At 42.5% G+C, this 18,471-nt stretch overlaps 1 protein-coding gene across 3 annotated transcripts in view; it reads left to right on the top strand.

Annotated features, from left to right (window-relative positions):
* Window positions 1-18,471, top strand: part of tafa1b (TAFA chemokine like family member 1b) — a 125,100-nt gene that overhangs the window by 86,520 nt on the left and 20,109 nt on the right. For all 3 annotated transcript variants that reach the window (XR_015112056.1, XR_015112057.1, XM_086198655.1), the window contains exon 3: window positions 16,861-17,001. Coding sequence is in view for 1 of the 3 variants with exons in the window: in XM_086198655.1 (XP_086054781.1) it covers window positions 16,861-17,001 (141 nt within the window). In the remaining 2 variants the exon portion in view is untranslated. The remainder of the gene's footprint in view (window positions 1-16,860; window positions 17,002-18,471) is intronic.

The raw sequence follows: 18,471 nt of genomic DNA, 5'->3' as shown, positions 1-18,471 counted from the left end.
GAAAACACATATAGAACCAACAGTTCATTTTAGACGACCCCTCCTGCAGGATTCCACACGTGTTCTTTGATAGATATCACAGCCACACGTGTTCTTTGATAGATATCACAGCCAAAACAATGACAAACAAGCACATTTTGTCATAGTTTGCGTAACATTTACCGCTGCTTTGGGAATATATCCAGAGAGAAATACCCATAGAAATTAGATCCAAGATTCCACCACAATCTCACCCTGTTCTGCTGCTTTATCGGCGCTCTCCAGCTGATGCCAACAGAGGTGTATAGGCCAAACGGTGTGTGCCAAGTGCCACTTGTGATGTCAACAATGAGCAGCATGATTCTCAGCAGGCTGCAAGCCAAATTTGAAGGTGATTATTAAATTTCAAAGCAAGCAGGAGGGTCTGAAGACATTTCTATGTTTAGAAGAGTTGGCATCCGCCTCAGGACCAAAACTCTGAGAAGGACAGATAGGGGCCCTTTTAAGCAGATTTAAACAAGCTGCCACTGAATGAGCCTTTTTTAAATGATTTAGTATTTCATCCACATGAAACGCAATCAGCGGTGAAAGGGGACAAAGAATGGACTCTTCCAAAAGAGTCCACGGAGAGCAAGAACGTCATACTACAATAACTGCTGGGGATTTACTCTTGTTGTGATCAACCATCTGTTGCCGGGCCTTGAGTGCTGCACTCTAAATTTGATTTGTGTGTGAGAAACAGCTGGCAAATACTGCCATTACTGCAATGTCTTTCGTTTAGAGAGCATAGGTGGTGACAGATCTGAGCAATAATGTGAAAATTAATATACAAATTACGCCATGATAAAATTTATCCAAAACCCTTTGTGTCAAGCAAAAGACAACCAGTGCAATTCCATTAGATTCCATTTAGGAACATTAAATTGTGCAGTGCTGAATGGTTCCCTCATATAACAGATTTAATTGCAATAATTACCACAACACATTATAGTCATTTGGAAAGTATAATCAGTATGTGTGTGTGTGTGTGTGTGTGTGTGTGTGTGTGTGTGTGTGTGTGTGTGTGTGTGTGTGTGTGCGTGTGTGTGCCACTTTCAGGGGCACAAACCAGACTTGGAACAATAAATTTGTGACAGCATGGGCAATTGGGGACCGAAGCTACCTTCCAACTTGGTAGAAAACTGATTTGTGGGGTTTTTGTTATCATTGATAAGGCTAATATGTGCTGTACCTTATGGTGTAGCCCGTAGTGCATTTCCCTCAAAATGTAAGAATGCGTCAAAGCAATGGCTTTTCCATTTAGTAAAATCCTGTGCATTTCAATGCTCAAGCTGGCACAGAAGCTACACCAGCGCAGAAGTATAAAAGCTCACAGTTGCATGGGTTGGGTCTTCATAAATCCAACAAATAATAATGAAAAATCAGGCTTCAGGGTTTGACAAGTACTGCTTAAGAAATGTAAATAATTGAAAATGTAGCCTGTTGAGTCCTTTAATTGGAGGGTTAGAGGGTCATATTTTTATATATAATGAACATCATGTAAGACATTGTCAAAAGAGTTCACTCACAATGATCATGAAGCTCAGTGAGGCCATGTAAATGGTTATTTTACACTTGGTGCTGGTCTTTTAGTGTATGTTGTGATATTCATCCACTGCAAAGAGAAACACCAGCCTTCTGCTAACTTGAATATACTGTAGATGAACAATGTTATTGTACTGCTCTTTTAGACTTCAAAACATGTTATCAGACCATCCATCATCCATCCATTTTCTTCTGCTTACCCTGTTAAGGGATGGGGGGGGGGGGGGGGGCTGGAGCCTATCTGAGCAGCTTTCAGGCGAGAGGCGGGGTTCACCCTGGACAGGTCACCAGTCCATCACAGGGCCAACACATAGAGACAGACAACCATTCACGCTCACAGTCACACCTACGGTCAATTTAGAGTATCAATCAGCCTTGTCCCCTCTTGATGTCTTTGGACTGTGGGAGGGAGCTGGAGTACCAGAGAGAACCCACACAGGAACAGGGAGAGCATGGAGACTCACACAGAAAGATCCTGTGCTGGAGCCGGGACTTGAACCCGGAACCCTCTTGCTGTGACGCGACGGTGCTAACCACTGTACCACCGTGCTGCCCATGTTATCAGACCAAACTAAACAAATTCTGACAATGACACAGGTTGCAGGGTTGCATGACACTCTAGAACCTCTATATATCTTTAACCTCTATTTTAAAGGCAGAACTGGTAGACTGGGACAAATACTTCTAGTTATTCCTTAGCTAATATGAATATGGATGAATTATTTTATTGATTGAGCCACACAATAAAATTATTTTATCACTTTCCAAATGTTTTAAGACAAATTATTCAAATTCTGACGGTTATATGAATAATTTCGCGGGGGTAGCTGAAACACTAACACAGTATCCTGACATATGATGTTGCATGTGTGTCATATTCACTGGGTGTTTTTGGGCCAACTTACATTATGAAATATTTAGCACGTGGTGTCGAGGTTGTATTCAACAAAGGCTGTCATCCAGACCTTAACCACTGTTGTGTTCATATTTCTATTCATATAACCAGCAGACCACCTGAACACCTCTGGCAAAGTTTTACTGAGATGCCTGCCTGCCTGGGTAATTACTCCCTGCCCATGGTGAAATCTGTCCCCCTCACACACACCGCTGGCTCAGATGCTTCACCTCCTGCGTAGACTCTACTGTTGGAGGTGTCTTTAATGAGAGAGACCTGAGATGTGAGGAAAGGCAGTCAGAGTAAAAAGTGAAATAGAGACACTCTAAGACAAGTATTAAAGTGAAAGATAGCATTGCAGGTTGAGTATATATGTGTTTGTGTGTGTTTGTATGTGTGAGGGAGAGAGAAGGCGAGAGAGAGAGAGAGAGGAAGACACAGAGAGGAGTTGATGAGTCTCTAACAAGCGGCTTCATCAGAGTGAGGAATGAGCTGCCAAGCAGGATCTTTCTTTTGACCTACCTTGGAGAACGATGGATGGATGGGTGGACAGATGTGTGCGATAGATGGATGAAGAGAGGCAGAATAGAGAAATAGGGGGGAGCATCTACTGAAGCATCATGCAGTGGCTCCTTTCTTCATTTCCTGTCTGGCCATCTCGATTGACTGTCAAGAGACAATCACTTATCTCCCATATCTGATCGCACCATCACAATTTGGAGCACCACGAGTACACAGGCGATGACCAGGGAAATGATGCAGGGAGTATGATGGATAAAGAGGACAGTGACTTTACCAGCCATATCTCTTTTCAAGTTGACATGTTGTAGGCGGAGGGGATATTTTTGCAAGTATAATCACATATGAAAGGTAGAGGCCAGCACAAAAAAGTCGATAAGGTAGACCTTTAAGCATCTGAAAATGGAGTTTAAGCTTATTTTTCTCCTAGATAAAATATTTACTAAATGTCAACACAATCTACTTTTTCCACTATATTTATCTATCTTTGAAGAGAGATTTTCTGTGGTTGCTTTCTTGCTCTCTGTCTCTACTCTCTCTCTCTCTCTCTCTCTCTCTCTCTCTTTCTCTCTCTCTGTCTGCCTCTCTCTCTCTCTTACACACACTGTCTATTCCGGGCTTTGCTTTGCTCTGGCATTAGTATGCACACAGAGTGCAGACACACTTTGACGTGCAGCCACATGATTTCACAGTCTTCCCTGGTGGCATCGATTAAATTTACAGGTATGTAGAGGCAAGAATAATGAGGAGATTTAGGTTTTCATTGAATCTCTACTTCAGGTTTTCACAGTCCCAGCACAATATACTGCTGAAAATGCATCATCACACACACACACACACACACACACACACACACACACACATTACTATGTGTAAGTAGGGATCTATGAACTTAACAATTGTATGGATCATTATATTTTTTGGTATTGTGTAAACACTATGTGAGGTAATGGAAAAATATGTTTGAACATTTTATTCATAATTTCTTTTTGTGTCTTTGTGGCTAAGTCTTCTTAGACGAGAATGACCTTGAGAATCAGCAGGGCTGCGAGTTGAAAACAAAGTCATGATTCTAATCTTTATAATTAATGGGTACAAGAGCCTGTGACATTCATTACGGCTGATCTTTAATCTGGTAGATGGAGGATAGTTTCTGTGACTGAATCGTGGCATATTTCAATTCATGATTGATTTTTCTTTGCAGAAGATCGCTTTGAAAGATGAAGCAATCACTCTCAGTCAAAAAGAGAAGAGTGAAAGTTAGGGAGCAGTCACCAGAGTGGAACTGTGCTGAGCTTTCTATGCCAGCTAACTACCAGTCGGCAGACCCTCTGGAAACTGCAAAGCCACTCCTGTAAGAGTGCTGAAGAAATTTGGGATGACCTGAGGGATGAACATGGCCAGCTACTCATTGATGCCCTCCAAGTGTGAACAAGAGTAATGCTTGTTGTCTTGTTTCCTGTCCCTTTAGGCCATATACTGGGTCATGAAGACACCCACAGCGTCAGTGGACAGTCTGGACACAGTGACCTTGACTTTGCAGATGACCAGGCCCTTTACTTCCTCACTAATAAACAGATTCAAGAGAAGAGCAACAGAGCTGCAGTGAACTCAGCTTAGCTTGGCCTCAATGTCCACTCAGGGACCAGTAAAGACCTCAAGGTCAAGTCAGTCATGATGCTCGCACCTGAGGCGGTAGAAGAAGTTGAGAGATTGGCTTACCTTGGCAGCATTGTTGGGTGTTTAGATTTCAAAACAAGAGAGCAAAGGTAGCTTTGTGTTGTCTGGTGATTCTCCATAATCTGACCAGAAGTGAAAGCCTTCACCAGCCTTCACCTGGACAACTCCGATGTCCACACAGAACAACCAACAAAGTGCAGAGGTGGAAAACTTCAGAAGGAGCTGGAGATGGTTTGGTCACACAGTGACACAGTGAATAATGTGATAAAAACACTGGTGCACTGATGCCCCAAGATGTTGAATTTACACAGCAGGCTACATTCAGGGTGTCCCCTTTACACTTTCACCCTTTTATACAGGCATTAATTCACCTCTTTTGCTACCCCAGATGCCAACTCAGAGCCACAAACTTCTGTTTGCCCCATTCTGTCTGTGTGTAATTTCATGCTCTGTTGATAACTTATCCTGAAGAAGCTGACAGAAGGGAGTCTGTTTGGGAGAAGGACAAGAGGTGGACCAAGAATTACCTGGTGGTTTGGCCTGTAGGCGGACATTAAGACATCCATCCATCCATCTATCCATCCATTGTCTTCCACTTATTCCTGTTCAGGGTCACGGGGGGGCTGGAGCCTATCTCAGCAGCCTTTGGGTGAGAGGCGGGGTTCACCCTGGACGGGTCATCAGTGCATTACAGGGCCAACACATAGAGACAGACAACCATTCGCACTCACAGCCACACTTGCATACCTGCGCTCCAATCCAATCAGCCCCGTCCCCTCTTGATGTCTTTGGACTGTGGAAGGAAGCAGGAGTACTCGGAGAGAAGCCACACAGGAACAGGGAGAACATGGAGACTCCACACAGAAAGATCCTGTGCTGGAGCCGGGACTCAAACCTGGAACCGTCTTGCTGTGAGGTGACAGTGCTGACCACTGCACCACCGTGCAGCCCGACATGAAGGCAGTTGACCATATATGAGCCAGGACCAGGTGTTGGGGGATACAAGGCAGAGACAGGGAAAGCTTACATTTTGGACTTTCTCCCAATTTGAAGGCATTTGATTTCTTTTGAGGAAAACAGTGAAATATAATAATAAAAGAATTATAATATGGTCTCGCCCACAGAAACGTGAACCATCTGAAAATGTAAGTGAGAAAAGTTTGTTGTTCTCGGCTTCCTCTCTGTGAGGATGCACGGTTTGTTAATGAAACAGTCGTCAATCATTTCTGTAATTAATTGTCACACACATTGCTCTGGTATGGATAGCAGACGAGGCTCATTTTTCTCTGTTGTGGCCTCAGCAATGGAAACAGATGAGACTGACACTATTCTCCCACTTGTGTTACCGCATCAAGATATTATCTCCAGTTTAAAAGCCTATCAAGCCGCCAGTAATGATATTGAGTGACTGGATTGTGTGTTTTGATGGATGTCGCTGTGAGTGATCTGATATCAAATTGTGTTCCACTATTCGTATTGTTAGTCTGCAAATAACTGCACTGCCTTTCTCCTCTCAATCATACCCCGACCAAGCTGCCCCCGACCCATCTCTCATCTCGATTATAATCATTTGTCATTGCTGTGATTCTTTCCCACAGGTAGACAAAAAGGTTAAAAACCCATTTCAGAGCACTGTGACACAAAATATCAAAATGGATTATTATTGTCCAGTGTCCACTAGCCCACAGTTAATCTGTTGTACATTGTGTACCGGGCGATATTTTCAATAGGCTCCATTCTGGACCCTGACAGGACTGAAGAGCTGTTCTTTAAGAAATCAGCAGTGTTTTATGAGGATAATAATTAGATTTGACTGTGAAGATGCACCACGGAGGATGGTAATAATTGAGAATGAAGACATCTTTCAATAAATCAATCTCATCATAATCTCTGGCCGCAGTCATCGTCATGTTGGACACAAGACGCGAGACATGCTTAAAATGTGAAGACTGCAGGATTCATAGGTGGTCTGAGAGGTGCAGCACATCTTTAACATCCCCCATGCTCTCATTTGATCCATGGACTAAGTTAACGGTGACATAATGTGTCTCAAACTGATAAATGCGGTTCAACATTTCATCTAGAAAGGAATCAGGTGTGAGAAAGAATCTAGACAAAGGTCTTGATGAGTCTGAATGAATATTCTTCTGTCTCGACATAACGACTTCAGTCTTCCTTAGAGTCAGCACTCTCCTGCCCTCGTCCTCGCCGTAACCACCGCGAGCAAGGTCAGACTCTAAATGTCAGATCTAACATTACTCTGAATTGTCCAACTGCCGCCAAGTGTTTAGCACATCGATTTCCTCCCCTCTTCCCTTGCTTAAACTGGTCATGATGTCGAAGTGGGTCACGGGGAAGGTGATCGATATGTTATCATCTCATGAGTGCATCATTTAAAAGTCAATATTCATGTTAATAAGATGCTTAGCTGAAAACATAATGTCGTATATGTGTCAGAGAACAACAGTGGAACTAAACAGAAAACATGAGCAATGAGTTATAGATTTTAGTGTTAGACTTATGAGGATATTAAATTAATTACAAGGCATGGATGACACCAGACGGCTTTGGCTTCAATCAGTTGTACAATGAAAATACACTGTAATAATGGATCGCTTACTTAAAAAAAAAATGTTGACAACAGTGTTGTAAATGAATCCTGTTTGTATAATTTAAATAAACAAGATCTTAGATCACATAGAAGAAATCTTTGAGGTATGACACTATGCAAATTGAAAATGGCTGCATAAATACGTTGTGTTCATGTTTGTGTTCATGTCTGGGTTCAGTATCCACTAGACAGCGCGTGAACCTGGGTGCAGACACGCACAAGAGGATGGCAATTCATTTTAATTGAATGTCGACGGCATTGGAGATGATGGTGCTGAGGGTGAGGGCGGAGAGATGGTGGTGGAGAAGGGTTCAAAGGATCTGTAGCCAGAGCAAACAGAACTGCTGGGGAGTGGACAAGGGTCAGGATTCAGGTAGCAAGAAGCAGGCTAAAGCAAAATAGAAAACAGCAGCAGCAATAATGAAAAAGTGTGTTGCAGACTGACTGAGCAGAGGATACAATGGGGGGGGGGGGGGGTCTTGGCTGAGCCAGGTATTTGTAGAGGATTTGATTATGGTGATGAGGTGCAGCTGGTACAGCACAGCTCTGACACCAGTACACCTTTCAGTACACACACACACACACACACACACACACACACACACACACAAAAGGAGTGTGTGGGTTCTTTTACTTACTACATATTGGGGACGTATATGTAATACATATTTAACCAACAAAATGAGGACATCTTTGGAGAGCAAGGACACTTTTGCCAGTCATCATATCCTCAAAGGACTGTGGGAGGGTCAACGCCCAGTTTTAGGGTCAGGCTTAGATTGTTGGATTAAGTAATGGTTAGATTTAGTGTCAGTGTTAGGTATTTAGATAAGATGGTAAGGGTAAGGGGTTAGGGAACTCATTATTTCAGTGAAGGTCCTCACAAAGATGTAAGGACAAGGATTATCAAGTGAGTGGCAACAGGTTGGTGAGGGGGCGTTACTGAGGCAGATGTGGCACTGGGCAATATGCATGCCATTAATTCCAGAGAAAGAATATTATGCATATTATTGTTACTATTATTATTATTATTATGCTTATGAATAGAAGCATATTATGCTTCTTTCAGCCCCAGAATTTTGTTGGTCCTTGAGCAGTATTTACTTGTAAGTTTCAGTGCAAGTATTCAGGTCAGGAATGCAATACATTACTGATCAGACAATGCAACTGGCTTTATACTGTCTCAATAAGAACACACGTTCTTTGGATTTCAATCCACCATTCGGCAAGATGGCTTCTTAACATTTTTGATACGTGACACACACAAAAAAATTAAATGGAAGATAGTCTAATGGCAACAATCTCAAGGGGGCTTACTGGTACCCTCTGTTCCAGAAGCATACACGCGAGGGTAACTAAATCAATTCTTTCGTATTTAAGTATAATGGGTCAACGACAGTAGTCCACTTAAATAACTGTGCATGTAAACCCATCCCCTGTGTGCTCAGCATGTATGAATTACTTTGTAAGCAAATAAATAAGTTCCTTAATGTTTGAGACATTCAAATATGGCAATGAGAAGTATGAGTTTATTAACATTTATTGCATTACGCAGACCTTGCAACTCCCCGGTTGCTGAGGAAGTGCAGATTAAGTACATAGACCAGTGTGTGAATTTTTCATGCCTCCATAACTTTATGTTAAGTGCCTGGTGATGCAATATGCATGCCAGATAATGTTTCTTGTATAATCCAGCCAGGACATGCCTCAACCTATTTTGAGTGTCATGTCATTTCAGTCCCCCCCCCCCCCCCCCCAACACACTTACACACACATGGGCCCTGTCATGGCGTGATTGCTGTTTGAGACAGTTACCATGATCTGTGTGTCACAGCGCCTTTGCGGTGTCATTTTGAGTTGAGCCAAGTCAGTTTTATTTGTACAGCCAGATCTCACAGATTTGTTGCAGTTGACTTTACAGTCTGTAGAGCAGACAACATCCCCAATAAAGGGTAATCTCTCAGCTATCCTCTATTCATTATAACTTCATTTTTAGTCCATTTGAAAACTTTTTTTCCCTTTTGTTGAAAAGGTGAACTCAAATTTATAGGCTCCATTCAGGCTATTTTGCAGGGCTCACAGCACTCGGTTGTTTTCTTCCATGGAATGTCATTTGTTCAAGGCTGCTCTATGGCGCCACTCAAAAAGGCAGTCTTGTGATTTTGAATGGACAATTTGGGTGCTCATTTCACCATCCAACTCTCTTTTAGAGCGAGCGGTGACCTGTGTCATATGGACATTGGATAGAGGTCAGGCTGTGCCAACTGTGCCGCGGGGTGCAGTAAAACACGGGGAGGTGCAGCCACACCTGCATACTTGGAGCAGATGGTTGTGTGGGTTTGTAAAGACACAAGGGTGTACATTCGCAGATGCCAGAAGAGAGGAGAAAACTGAGATGCAAAAAATGATACATAGAAGTTTGCTGACTTTATCTAATGTGTCTCCTTAAATGACTGTGACAGCTTACAATAAATTCTGTATAATAATGTTCCCAACACAGCACTGCACTATTTCTGTTGTCGCCCTCCTGTCATGGAAATAAGATAAGCAGGATGTAAGCGAGGGGCCATCTCATCTTTACTGCGGTTTTATTTTGATACCACATTTAAAATGCAATGAAGCCATTTTCCATACAAAATAACCACAGTGCTCTTAAAAGACCATCCCACAAAGTTATCCTGAAACCTGAAAGACCAAAGAAGTGGGTTACATACTGCATATATTACCCATAATCATCCTCATTTTCTATTCATCTGCAAGGTAACTTCACACAACTTTTAATGTGTTTTTGCCAAAGCTGTGTGTTGGGACTTTTTTGTCAGTTTTCATTGCTCTTCTGACCAAGCAAGAAGGTAATAAAAACTCGAACTGACATTTAAGCTATAAGTGCCCCTCCCATTGCAAGGATTGAGCGTGGCAGTGGGTCGTCTTGCAATGGGCTGAGTCCATGACACGGAGAGTTATGTATGCCAGGGTATTACAGAGCCCTTCTTAATCCGGTTTGTCACACTGCTCCCACTGGACTGGGGTAATTTCATGGTGCTGAACGGGTATTGATGGAGGCTTGGTAAATGAGGCACGCGGCAATCGTTAACTTTAATAACCATAAAGATGTGAGCATTGGAATCATACAGGCCCACAAGAGGAAACCCATACAGGTGATTAAGAATCGACCAAGGCTGTGGTCTGGCAGCGCCTCACATCTCTTATCCCTACTAATGCAATTACCTGTTAAAGGTCTATTTCCACCAATGGTGTAATTTCGTCACAATACTCAGTAAACTCGTGTCTCCAAGGATGAGAAAATAAATGTTTATTTTTGATTGTCTGGGTTCCCTTTCATTCATCCATCTCTGTTGAGCCCTTTGTAGCAGAGGAGCATTCAGCATTCTGCTAGAGTATACTAGATCAAGAAGTAAGCCATTCCAGTGGGAGGGGGGGGGGGCAACATTGATTCATGTGACTCATGCGAAGTTGGGTCAGTGGTTCCTGTCAGTCACGTCGAGCTCTGGAGTGCTTTCCTCCTTTCTTTTCCTCTCCATCTGCCACCCTCAGGTTTGTGGTTGCTCCAGGCGCTACCACAGCAACTATGACCATTTGTTTGTCTGCTTCCATCGCTGCAGGTGATGCTGCCTCAAGAGAAAAGTGATATTCAGGCCGAAGGAGCATCACCCTGGCCGAGGCCATAGAAACCTCACAGATTACTGATAGTACTGATGAGCGGAATTCACTCTGCCTCATGATGCAAGAGATTAAATGGTTAATTTGTTTTTATTCTTACTGTTGAGAATTTTTTTTTGAAAGTAAAAAGGACCAATATTACTCCCTTTTTGATGTGTTTAGTGGTGAATGGAAGTTAGGCTTGCTTTGTGAGGTTACCATCAGTGGTGACATGCTGGGAAAGCATTTTAAGGTAAGAATAATTAACTCTTCAACTCAGGACAAATTAGTCACCGTACACCTTGTCAGAGTCTAAGCAGGAGTTTTATGCCTTTGACTTTCATGCCTTTGTCACTGAGCAACGTACATGCAGTCACCTTCATTCAGAGAAATGTGCAATATGCATACCTTTTCCCTTATTTCCCTTCTTCATATTTCCCCTCAGAGGTATGAAGCAGAGAGAAACACAAAGGGGAAACATTGTTTTTTGAAAATACATATTTGAGGTCTAATTCTTCTCTTCTCAGTGATTTTATATTCACATATTATCCTTTTCAACTGCTTTGAGAAGTAGGAAACACTAAATGGAGTTTGTGCAAGTCCAGATAAAATATATAATTTCCAGCATTTGCCAAGAGGACAGACATAAAAAGTTGTTCTCTGGCACTACCGGTGCTCCCTTCGGAATCCACTCCACGCCGGTTTGTAGCGTGTTGAAACATTATCCGAACTAATCACGGGGAGTGTTCACGAAGTTCCAACTAAGTAATGAAAAGCCAAATTCTGATTAGCATCATTAAACATGTACGCAGTGGGATGGGTGGCCCAAAGCCACTTTGATGCTTTTGCCTCTCGGAACAGATGATCAGTAGCTCCCCTTTGCTTTTATATGAAAAACATGAAACTAATTCTGACAAACAGAATAGAACTTTTTTTTTTAAATTGTGGCCATAATTGACAGCTTTTCAATCAGATGCGTTCTATTATCTCGAATGAATACTGCAACTCCTAAAACAGGTCATTTTCCATTATGCATGAATTTACACCACAAAAGAAATAAAACTTTATAAACACTTCTCTTCTGCATAATAAACCTTTTGGAGGTTTGAACTGACTGTTGGCACACAGTTTACAAAGTAAATTGAAAAAAAGACTTCTTGGAACGGCGGCATTGTTAGTTGTTCCTCCAAATTCTCATCATTTTGGAGCCACCACTTCAAATCCAGCTCACACTCTGCTCTTTAGTTAAGACCTGAGTGCTAAATTTACATTTCTCTGTTCAGCACACATCTTGTTGCTGCCTGAAATGTAAACAGACGTTTAGCTTTACTACGGCAGTGGATAGCTGTCAGCAACACAGACACGCGGGGGAACCACAACAAGCCCAATGAGAGAGAAACTGGAAAGAAAGATGGACTGGTTGGTAGATGCAGCAGCTGCCTGTTTGTCAAAATAAAAGCGGCACGCAAGTGGATGCGGCTCACTGTTACCTGAGTTTGCACTGATTAAGTTGTTATGATGAGTCTTTGAGAGGCTCAAGTTTTCCTAACTGCTGTGTTCATTCTTTCCACCATATGCCATAACTTCATGTAGCAGTGTGTGTGTATGTGTGTGTGTGTGTGTGTGTGTGTGTGGGTGGATGGGTGGGTGTGTGCATGCGTGTGCGTGTAAGTGTGTGTGAGAGTGAGAGAGAGTGTGTTAGAGAGGTGAGAGAAAGGCTTGCTGATGGTGAGCCAGTGATTGCTACTTTTGGCTGGTCTGCATAGATTCTAGTTGTTGATGCTGTAGTGGAGCCAAGGTAAAGTAGGAAGAGTTGTTTTTGTTTGTTTGTGTTTTCTGCTGACTTCGTCACAAACTCCTGCGTTTATCTCTCTGTGGTGAAGGCAGGGAGATCTGAAAACAATCAGTTGCCAGTTGAGTGTGCTTTTTGTCACACCTGTGAGCTTGGAGTGTTGAAGTGACTAAGCTGTCACGAAGCTGTTATTGTGACCTTGAGTTTTAAAAAAGTAATACTAACGCATTGACTGTCATTCATTATGTGTAGTAGAGTCCTGCACAGGACTGTCCGCTCCTGATGGATCTCTGACATTACCTCCTGCCACATCTCCTGCCCATTACCACCTTCACCCATGAACAAAGTTGCCAGTCATGCCAAAACCATAATAGAGTTCCTCATGTTCTGTCTTCTCTTTGGTTATAGAAGACAGAAATGTGTCCAAAAAATGGACAAAAACTGAAAAATAAGCTCAGTAATCTACCCAAATGAGACCACCCAGCTAAAAACATACGCGGTCCAGTTATCACTCACCCATGCATGTTCACAGTTGCGCCAAACCAGAGGTGTAAAAAAAAGTATATATATATATATATATATATATATATATATATATATATATATATATATATATATACAATTACATATTGAACGAGTAATAGTAGTGTTTAGTGTTACAGACTGATTATATGAAGGTCTCTTCTGACAATCTAAATTGTAGGGTAACTTCTTTTTAACTTCTTTTGCAGTATGTTTCATCCTGAGCTGCCTCTCCTCTGTCGATGTCTACATTTTACAACCTTTTCTCATTAACAGCTTCTAATTGGCCGTTGGGCTAAGCTGAGAACAATGGAGCATTGATTTCCTTAAACATAATCACCTCATCCAGTCATTTAATGGCTGCTGTCACTGTGGGCTGCAAAGAGAAAAATGACCAGTCAATGGTCCCATCAACGCCCTTCACCTCGCCTCACCAAAGGCTGGAGTGCACAGCCACCTACTCCATTTTAGCAGGCTGGTTTAACCCCTTTAGCTGCCTGACAGGCTACAAGCACAACATCCATCACGACCGGCAGTCTCATCTCAAGTGAGGCTATATAACAGCAGAATGCAAGCACAGTTACTGCTGTGCACATGAGCGGAACTTATCTATAATGACATACAACGAAATGTCACAAAATAACATTCATGAATTCAGTCCCAGATAATGGATGGGAATCTTCCCCCCTTGTTCAAACTACTTGAATGGGATTATCTTTTGTCCAAGTGGTCATTTGTTTTCTAAGTGGCTCTTGTGAGGGGCCCAGAAGAGCCATCGAGTCATTTACACCGCTCTCTCCCTCCTCCACAGAGCAGATGGAAAACATCCACCTGGCTGATGCAAACACAAGCATGTGCGTGTGCTACAGATATTCCTAAATTCTGAAGGGAGTTATTGCAACAAAGTTTTCTTTTCAGACATAATTGAGTAAAACACTTTGATTGACACCAGCTGATGTATTCAGTCAACTCGCTCAACCTTGTTTTAAAATGTGTTTAGTCTTTGCTCAAATTAAAGCGTTCATGGACTACAGAGCATACAACGAGATAAAGAAAGACATGAATTTATACCAGCTGTTGTGCTTCCATATGTAAACAGATGTTTTTGGGCAATTTCCAATTTTCCACGTCGCCACTGGCTTCATTCTAAATTGATGTGGCTGTCTCTCTGTACTTTTCAGTGTCACAAACAAGTGATACACATAGAGAAAAAAATCTTTATGCAAAATCCTGTTTGTGAGTTCTCAAAAAGTTAAGAAAAAGAAAAGATGGCTGCACCATTGAAACAACGCCAGCACCAATAATTACATTATTATCCTGTTCAGAGGACCCTGAACGAGTCTCTATCGACAAATTTTCTGTGTTGCTGTCATATAATTCTAGCAGATGTGGTCCCATTGCTACTAATAAAGTGTTAAGAGGTTCTTGTCATTTCGCATTATTTTGCAGGATCAGGTTGGATCATTTAGTTCACAATTGAGTTATCATAGTCTGCCCAAATCTTCCCATCTGTCCCATCAGCCAACAAACAAGCCCTGTAAAACAAATCACTTCCCAATAGAACTCTTAATTATAACTCCACCGCTGTTTGCTACTATAACATCCTCAAACAGTGCAGACTGATTCTGATGAGACTGAGGTGTGGTAGACAATTTTCTAAGTCAAATATATGTTTATATCTTCGTGTTTGTATAACAGTATAACAATAAGAAATACTCCTGCATAGTATGTTTGAAAGCTCTCTCATCCAACAACTGATGAGGTGTTTTAAGATGAGACTTAATTCATGTAACATTCAAGGGTTACTTTCTCGGGGGGTTGTGGGATGGTGTGTGTGTGTGTGTGTGTGTGTGTGTGTGTGTGTGTGTGTGTGTGTGTGTGTGTGTGTGTGTGTGTGTGTGTGTGTGTGTGTGTGTGTGTGTGGTGGGGGGGACAAGCCAATTTATTATTCTGTGATGTGATGTACACTCCTCTCTTATTCAGAGATCAGTTTTGACTTGAAAGCAAGTTTGCAGGTCAGGAAGCTGCCAGTAAAAAATTCAACAGGCCAACACAATGTGTGGTTGGGGGTTTTAGCACACTCAAGGCATTTTTCTCTTCACTTTTATAGTCTGTGTTCTGCCCCATCCTGCTCAGAAAATTTTAACAACAAGCACTGAAAGAAGGACATTAATACTGCATGACAGAACAGTCCAGCAGGAGAGCAAATGTTTGCCTTTTAATCCAGGACTCGGTGGACTTTGGTCTGGCCTCGGCAGACATTGACGTGAATGGAAGGAGAAAACTCTCACCAAACTTGTCATGGCTGCTGGGAACTCAGTTCTGCAATTCATGACTCGAGCCATTTCAAACATTTGCACAACCAACCCAGCCAGAGAAACACACACCAGTTGTTGTCACACGAGTGGAAGTGCATGCATCTCCTCACTGCCACAGCGAGATGTCCTTTTTAAAACATGGTACAGCTGAGGAGAAACATGCACAAACAAGATGGACTGTGGCATTTGTTTTTCCTCCCTGTCTTTGTTCAGTATATCAATTGTATGGAAAGGAGAGGATAAGTTCATTTCTCCCTTATTCTCTCTCCTCTCCTCTCCTCTCCTCTCCTCTCCTCTCCTCTCCTCACCTAACCTCATCCTGGGATGAGTTCCACTTTAATTGTTGGACACTGGCGTCTGTTGCGGTGCCTGTCACAGGAAGATAAAGAGTTTTTCCTGAGGCGTAAGAAAAGGAGAGAGCAGTGATGGAGGGCCTCTCTCCTGCAGCTCCTCTGGCTGCATTAGCCCCTCGCTTTATAATTGTGTGAAGGGGGCACTTCCAGTGGCTCCCTCATTACTCATTGGCATGGCCAGTCCCTGGCAGTCAGACACACCTTGTCCTCTCTCTCTCTCTCTCTCTCTCTCTCTCTCACTCTCTCTCTCTCTGTGTCACTCCGCCCCGGCTGCCCCTCAGCTTCATCACCCCTTCTCCCTCCCAAGGGCTTTCCTCCCTATTGTTATTTTGACCCAGTATTGCCATTGGCATGTATCGCCTCCTCATTTCACAGTATTTTTCTGACATCCTCCTTTGTCAGACTTGGACCTATTGTGTAGCATTAGCACTGACTGATGTCACCTTCTCTTCATTGTCGTATTGGCTAAGATGGTCAGGAGATTCCACAGTGTCTCACAGGTTTCACCTGAAGTCCAAACAAAAGACTGATCCCAGTTTCAAACATACTGAAAACATATGGGAGCTATGAGGAGTGCTTTAATACATTCTGAGTGCAAGATGTGATCTTCATCAAGGGCTGATTGGTATGGAGTGAAGACAGCCAGCACAGAGTGAGATGCAATTAGGTGTCATAAATGGGATGCCTCGAGGGCCAATTTGTAACACATACTTGCAGCGTGAGTGGCCAGTAATTGAACTGCAGCGTATCTCAGATTTATGATTTGAGGGAGACGACTGAGGTACAGTAGTTTGTCTACGAGCCTTTCTTTCATTCAGTGTGTTCATTATTTGAACTTTAATGTTAAAACCCCACATGTGCCGGCGATTCATACAAATTAAACTCTATCTGGTGTCTAATTTTCTCAGTGTGGTAATGTTCTTCTGTGTCTGCTCATCTGCCTGCAGAGGGAGGGACGTGCGAGGTGATTGCAGCCCACCGATGCTGTAACAAGAATCGTATTGAGGAGCGCTCGCAGACTGTCAAGTGCTCCTGTTTACCAGGCAAAGTGGCCGGAACGACACGCAACAAACCCTCCTGTGTGGATGGTGAGGAAACACGCTGCTACTTATTACTGATGAGAACATGTTCTTGGGTGCAAAGTAGCAAAAACATCAATTGGGATCAACTGTGAATACATGGCAATTAATATTAAGGACTATATGGCATCAGATTCCATTTTTTAGAATTTTAACAAATTAAAATAATTCCCTCAAGTACTGCTGAAATATTATACTCCTGATTCATTGTGCAGCTGCGGCTACCAAAATAGCATGCATCATCATCAAATTTGAATGATTACTTACCTATATAAGGAACAATGATAATCGTAAACTTTATTTATATAGAGCAGTGAAAAAGTGCTTTGCAATAAGAACAGAAAACATTAAAACACAGGAGTCACGAGCAAACTAATAACTATTAAACCAAACTTATTCAGTAAAACACAACAGGAAAGGAAAATATAGTAAGGTCAGTGAAAATCATAATTTTTTTTTCTTTTTTCGTGAGGATTTAAAATAAGGCATGACTCAGACAGCTTTATTTCCTAAGACCAGAGCCACAGAGTTATGATTACAAAGGCTTCTTTAGTTTCCTGCCTGGACTCTGGACCAGGCAGAAGTTTCTCCGCTTGAGGATCTCAAACAAAGGTTCAGACGGGATTACAAGGTCTCAAATGCAGCTACGCGGAGCTTTAAAGGTGATCAGTGAGATCGTAAAATCCTAAAACAAACAGGGAGCCAGTTTATAGAGACTAAAAATGGTGTTGTGAATAGTCTGAAGGGTTTTTTGATGCAGGAAGACAGGCTCTTGCAAGAGTTAAGGCTCAAGAAGATAAAAGCATGTACAAGAACTGGAAAATGTTGCTTTCTCTCTACTGTCTCTTTGTGGTTGTGCTAATAATAAAGAGGCATTCAACCATTAAGAAGCCAGTAGTGTCGTGCTGCTGGGCATCGTGACGATGATCCAGAGCTGTTGAACACCTGAGCAGGGAGCACGTTGCAGATCACACTGCCTGAGGCACATTGGGCTGATGGAAATGAATAACTAATAAACACAAGTCAGGGAAGCTCCAGGCTAGTGCACCTGAATTACCTCAGCAGAGAAAAACAATCAGGCACAGCTAGCTGCCTTGAAAAAAAAAGAGCAGACAGGAAGTCGCAAACCTACTGAGACAGAACTGCGATGCCCCCCTCAGCTCATTCATTTGCGCCTCAATCGCGATCTGTCCACCTCCACCTTCGCAAGACACCAAATTAATCACATCATCTACTCCTGCTCGAAGAAATTACACCAACTATCCTCATTATGAGCGATGTTACTTGAGGGGCCAGACAGGCCTAATAAGTGGGCTTCACAGGCTTGGTTAGCCACAGCTGACACTCAAGGTGATCCGAGAATATGAATTTGATCCGGCCAAGGATGACAGACAAGAACTTTCCACTGGATTGATGAAAAGCTGAATTCGTAGTCCTTGAGACATTTTGAGCACAAGATGGATGTTCTGTGTTTGGAGA

This window comes from Aulostomus chinensis, chromosome 3 (genome assembly GCF_037954235.1).
Source record: "Aulostomus chinensis isolate RoL2024-O1b breed Wild chromosome 3, RoL_Achi_v1.0, whole genome shotgun sequence".
NCBI lineage: Eukaryota > Metazoa > Chordata > Actinopteri > Syngnathiformes > Aulostomidae > Aulostomus > Aulostomus chinensis.
This window is presented reverse-complemented; position numbering and strand designations above follow the sequence as displayed.